The following is a 6,484-nucleotide window of genomic DNA, read 5'->3' as shown; positions in this document are numbered from 1 at the left end:
ACGTTTATATTCTGCAGAAAACAACAGTATTTCTTAAAATAACTCAGATAAATCTATGTAGTTTTTGTTATTAATGATTTCAAGAAGCCAGGAAAATGACAGCATAAAAACCTACTCACCTTGAAAATATTTTTGAAATAGATTTTGAGCCAGAAAATTGGTTCTTTATTCATGCAACAAGACATGTTCAGATGGGAGGGTATCTAATCTATCTATTAACATAAGATATTGATTCCTGGCGCTATCTATTTTGTTTATAAATCACTAAATAAAAGTAGCCAGGAAAATGACAGATTTTCATGGGACAAACAAATTATTGACAGAAAATTTTTTTTTAAACGTTAGTAAACAATACCCTATAAAGTTTTAGTAAACAATACCCTCTGCGTATATTCTAGAAATGCTTACATAGGATAAGATAAAAAAAATTAGAATTTGAAAAATGCATGGAAAATTTTGAAGCTAGTTATTATTGGAAATATTGTTTGGGACATGCCAGGAAAATGACATTTTGATATTCGATTTAATTTTTTAAGTATACAAAACAGTCAATGCTGGTGCAAAGTCATTTTAAAATGCTAATAGCAATGCTATTTATTAAATTTTTTTTTAAAGAAAGTTATTTTAGTATTATAGTATTAGATCTTGGAGCAAGGGACAGTGAATTGTCATGTTTCGTGAGAATCACCCATATATGATATATCTTATTCAAATTTTCAATCGTTAATAAAAATAGTTTTTATTTATCTATTCAAGTGACTTGATGTTAATGCAGTTTTTTCGCATATTAATTCATTAATTTAAACTTAATAAATAAATTTTAGATTAGATTTAGAATTAAATTTAGAGAAAAATTTTTCATTGTTTAATAAAAAGTACCTAAAATAAAAATTTTCTTTGTTGACTTATCTAGGAATTGACTTTAAAAAAAATTTTTTTTAATATATTACTTTTTTATTCATAATACAACTGACCTATTACCCACTTTGAAAATTTTCTGAGTAAAAAGTGCCTTTCGATCCAAATAACATTACTCGAATACGAAATTGCTCCTTCTATTAAACTAGTAATATATAGTTCGTAATATTTTTTTCTCCAAAAATTCAAATTTTTAATTGTATATTTTGCACAAAATACAAAACCTTGTAAAAATTTCAGGGAAAAACATACACAAAGTATTTTTTTTAAAACTACATATCAGTATAAAAAATACATTTGACAGTACCTTTTTTAGAACTTGATAGCACTTTACAAATCGAAAATCTGAAATCTGGTTTTAAATAAAAAGTAATTTTTATAAGGCATTTTTCTAAAAATTCTGTGCAGTAAGTGAGACCCCAGCTGTCAAGATAAAGTTTGCACGCCACGGCACTTTTACATAGGAGACAATTTGGGGAAGAAAATCCGTTTAAATTACCGACAAGACAGTCATGGCTGGTTTCAAATCTGGAGGCAGCAAATGCCTGTCCGTCTTGCAAACTTTGGTAGACTTTTAACTCCAATTCTCTCCAATTTTTATCTTTAATTTCTTCTAAAGGCTTATTTTAATAGTTCTTATTACAAGTATTTATGATTATTTTCTCCAATAACAAAGGATTCCCTTTTTCAAAAATTGCGTTACATTTGTAGTTTTTTCCTTTTTTTTTTTTACTAAAAAATGCATTATTTTATCTCTATGGACTTTTATTTAATTTGTATTCCATCAACTTATGCTCATACCGAATTTCATTTCTGTCCTTTACTTTTGGAGACAATCCTTTAAGTCTGAAAATTTTCTACGTACTGAACACCTGTATAAATAGTCCTCCTTAAATAATGCAAAATTAATAAATAAATAAAATAAAATATTGGAAGAGCAAAAAAATTGGACTGATATTCAGCATTTGTTGTTCGTTATCCCATTCCTTTCAATATTTCAGTTTTTAACATTTATTTCAGCAATCCAGTTTCCTAAAAGACATTTTCATTTGTTGTTTGTTGTCCCATTCCTTTCAATAATTCAGTTTATAACTTTTATTTCAGCAATCCAGTGTCCTAAAAGACATTTTCATTTGTTGTTTGTTGTCCCATTCCTTTCAATAATTCAGTTTATAACTTTTTCAGTAATCTAGTGTCCTAAAAGACATTTGCATTTGTTTGTTGTCCCATTCCTTTCAATAATTCAGTTTATAACTTTTTCAGTAATCTAGTGTCCTAAAAGACATTTGCATTTTATGTTTGTTGTCCCATTCCTTTCAATAATTCAGTTTATAACTTTTTCAGTAATCTAGTGTCCTAAAAGACATTTGCATTTGTTGTTTGTTGTCCCATTCATTTCAATAATTCAGTTTATACCTTTTATTTCAGCAATCCAGTGCCCTAAAGGACAACAACAGTAATGATCCAAGAGGAGGCGCTCAAGTGCCCAGAGATGGTGATGGTGCGGGCCACAGATCTTTATTCGGATGGCTAAAGAGACAACCCATCTACCCTCATAGCAGGCAGAGGTTGTCCAAGGTCATCGACAACGTCTCGAAGATCCTCTTTCCACTGTCGTTTGGACTCTTCGTTCTCGGATACTTCCTCACATACGCAATCATAAAACCCACGCACTCAGAAAACTGGGAACTGTTGAGCAATGGATACACGTACTGAATTGATGTGTTTGCAACTCTTCCAGTGACTGTAGTTTAAAAAGACACTTCGCGTTTGTCTTTTGCTGGTATCGAATGCTCTTGACACCAAGTACCCAAAGTCACTTTATTTAAATCACTTTCTATTCAAAATGGTGGATAGTTTTGGGCTACGTAGACAAAAGCAAAAAACAACGTGAATAGCGTACATACAAAGTACAGAAATGGAAATACTGTAGTTTCGATTCTATGAACAAAAATCTTCCTCTCCAAAAGTGGGTGTTGTGGAGAACAAAAATTACAGTATACCCATTTTTGTGGTTTAGTCACGTTATTATTTGCTTCAGTCACTTTCTATTTATAAGACTTACGACAAGCCACATAACAAGAGCTGTTCTTGTTGTTTCATTTCAACTGAAATCCAAATGCTGAATTACAGATGCATTGTTAGGTGCATATGGGGGCCAAGAAGTTGGAAGAATCCTATTACGAGCTTTCTCAACTTACTGTAAGAAGGGTGTATGAGTGTCGAAAGAAAACACCATATGATGATAAGTGCGTTACTATGGGCCTCATCCCATTGTGGCCACTTACGAATTGCCACACTTACCTGATGTTTAATCTTCTGCTTACGGCTGGTACAACATGTGGACATCATGTAATGGTACTTTTGGTACATCGTAACTTGGAGCACTGTAAGCAAATGGTTAATTTAATTTTTTGCTTACGGTGCTTAGTATGATGAAGCCATTCTGGTACACTTATTGTACGAGTCATAAGCAAAAGGTTAATTCAAATTTTTGTGATAGAAAATATTTTATCGGTATAATTAAGGAATTTATCCAGTTTTTCTCTGCTTCATACGGCAATTGAGACTTAGGTGTAGCTTTTTATCTTTCAATTAAAGTAATAAGAAATCAAATAATGCATAGTGTAGCACGGTCGCGTATTTATTTATTTATTTTTAATTCGTTGCTACTTCTTTTTCTTTTATCAAAAAAAAAATATATATATATTGTAAATTGAAAGACTTAGATTCAGAAATAGCAATTCTATTTTTGAATTATTTTGAGGAAACACTTGTTTAGACTTAAATATTCATTCAATTTGTTGTAATAAAAACTAAATTTTAAAAAAAAATAATAATTAAAAATTTACAGTAACTTTATAGTTTGTGTAATCTAAGAACTTCGCCAGCCACAAAGGCTGAGGCCGTCTGGTGCTATGGAAACAAGAATGGCGCATTTTAGGAAGGGTAGCTACACTCTAGGACTAACACAATAGACCGAAGAGATTCCCTTTCTTTCGACGACCCAAGCCGAAACCACTCTAAAACAGTGACTCCACACTCCTACTTGAAATGGTCATACCTCGTTACCATGGTCACCGCCACAGCTCCAGACGAATGTCTGGCGGAGTTCTTATTTTAGACAAACTATAGCTACTCCTGAGTTCTTAATAGAAAAGAAATATTTTTAAGAAAGGTTAGCAAATTTATTAAAGAATCCTGTGTTGTTTCATTCTCCAATGTTTTATCGTTTTGTTCATATGCAATTTCAAAACCAAAACACTTAAACTAGGAAGTAGCTCTGGGTTCATTTTTCTCTTTTAAAATGACGATAAAACATTGCCGAGACATAAGACTGAAAATCGTCTTATCAGTCCATTTTTACACTGTAACATTTTTAATGGAAAACATATGCTTTCTCGATACATGTAATACTTTTCGGTAAAGTGGAACTTATTTGAAAAATGCCCGATGAGTAGCATTGTCTCCCCCAATGAAGAACCCTCATTTTATGAAAGAGAACACACTTTGCTATGCGAAGTAAATTACATATCATATACCTATTACATATAAATATTATTAAAAAAAACACTAATCCTGAAATCTTGTGCACCCTAAATAAATCCGGGGCTGGTATTCTGATCTCGGAATCCGCAGTTGATTTTAGCGTTTGCAAGTTGCACCAGGCTTTGGAAGCTGCACGTGTAATTCTACTTTCCCCGATTTTTGGTATTCCAATATATATTTTAATTGGACGTATGCGATCTCTTTAGGTGATGTGAAAACCAATGGTTATTGCTGCTATAGGGGAAGTTTGTGTGTGCAATGTTTTACTGATGAACTAGTAGCTGAGTATCCGTTCCTCGTACTGGGTAAAAAAAATATGTATATTGGTGAGGATGATATGAAGTTGAACATGAGTTGAAGTGATGACATGAGTTTTAACCCCTAGCGCCATCTGTACTTAGATTTACACGGTAAACCATCCATAACCAGTCGTTTTAGCGTCAACTAAAGAGACCGCATAAGTCTGATTGAAACTAGATTGGAGTACCAAGCATTGAGTTGCAGGCGAGGACAGTAGAATGTCAATTACAGCGCCTCCTGGTGAGGCTACGAAGCGACTGTCAATTTCGAGGTCAATACCAGCCCTGGAGAGTCCCAAACATGCAAGAATGGAAAAGCCTATCAATGTTATTATTAACCAAACGGGACGTTAGTTTTTTTTTTTTTTTTTTTTTNTTTTTTTTTTTTTTTTTTTTTTTTTTTTTTTTTTTTTTTTTTTTTTTTTTTTTGTCTGAATATCCATTGGGAAATGAAATGAAGAATGGGTAAACAAGGCGTCCGAAAACCTTGTCAAAACCTTTTCATCACTATATCCGGGGCAGAGTGTCTAAAGAGAAACTAACTATTAATAATTATATTTAGAACAGTGTTCCTTAACCTTTTTGATATAATGGACCCCTTTTGAAAATTTTTAAGAAGTTACGGACCACCCCCCTGTGAAAAAAATAATTGCAAAAAACGTCAATTATTAGAAAACATTTAATTTTATTATTTTAATAGTATACAAAATTTTTAAAATTAAAATTTTTAATGTGAAGGCTGCTGCTGCTTTTCCTTACGTAACAAATTGAATTCGGGGATGGTTTTCAACGAAGCAAACGGGCATATCATGTTCAACATTCAATCGATTTCGATGTTATGTTTTTATTGTCACAATTGTGGAAGATCCCGCTTCGCAAAGATACACTGTAGCAAACGGAATTATAGCTGCCATAACTCGCTTTACAAGCAATGGGTAGGCTTCCAAACGTTTTAAAAATTAGGAGTAGTCAGCGGACCCCTAAAATATAACTCATGGATCCCTTAGGGCAGGGTTTCTTAACCTGTGGTTCATGAACCCCTAAGGGGTCCATGAGTTATATTTTGGGGGTCCGCTGACTACTCCTAATTTTCAAAACGTTTGGAAGCCTACCCATTGCTTGTAAATCGAACAACGGCAGCTATAATTCCGTTTGCTACAGTGTATCTTTGCGAAGCGGAATTTTCAACACTTGTGACAATAAAAATATAACATCGAAATCGATTGAATGTTGGACATGATATTCACGTTGCTTTGTCGAAAACCATCCCCCAATTAAATTTATTAATTAAGGAAAAGCAGCAGCAACCTTCACATTAAAAATTTTAATTTTAAAAAGTTTGTATATTATTAAAATAATAAAATTAAATGTTTTCTAATAATTGATGCTTTTTGCAATTATTTTTTTTCACAGGGGGTGGTCCGTGACTTCTTAAAAATTTTTAAAAGGGGTCCATTATATCAAAAAGGTTAAGAAACACTGCCTTAGGGGTTCATGAACCACAGGTTAAGAAACCCTAATTTAGAATAATTATTTTTACCTAATCAACATTTTACATGCATACTTCTACGTTTTGTAAATCACTGTTCATTTAGTCCTTCAAGGCATACAAACAAATACCAGGCTAGGAAATGTCATCGTACGCCACTAGGAGTCCCTCCCTATTATGAACTGCTCCTTCGTGAGTTTCTGTACTGTTCATAATAGGGAAGCGCTAA

The 6,484-nt window shown here is 32.6% G+C and overlaps 1 protein-coding gene across 3 annotated transcripts in view; it reads left to right on the top strand.

Annotated features, from left to right (window-relative positions):
• The window catches only part of LOC107450366 (glutamate-gated chloride channel-like), a 196,988-nt gene extending 191,783 nt beyond the window's left edge, over positions 1–5,205 (top strand). For all 3 annotated transcript variants that reach the window (XM_071179388.1, XM_016066130.3, XM_043052381.2), the window contains one exon: positions 2,347–5,205. In XM_071179388.1, coding sequence (XP_071035489.1) covers positions 2,347–2,634 — 288 coding nt within the window. In that variant the 3' untranslated portion in view covers positions 2,635–5,205. The remainder of the gene's footprint in view (positions 1–2,346) is intronic.
• The last annotated feature ends 1,279 nt before the right edge of the window (positions 5,206–6,484 follow it).

This window comes from Parasteatoda tepidariorum, chromosome 4 (assembly GCF_043381705.1).
Source record: "Parasteatoda tepidariorum isolate YZ-2023 chromosome 4, CAS_Ptep_4.0, whole genome shotgun sequence".
NCBI classification, from domain to species: Eukaryota; Metazoa; Arthropoda; class Arachnida; order Araneae; family Theridiidae; genus Parasteatoda; species Parasteatoda tepidariorum.
Note: the sequence above shows the minus strand (reverse complement) of the source record. Positions and strands in the feature narration are given on the sequence as shown.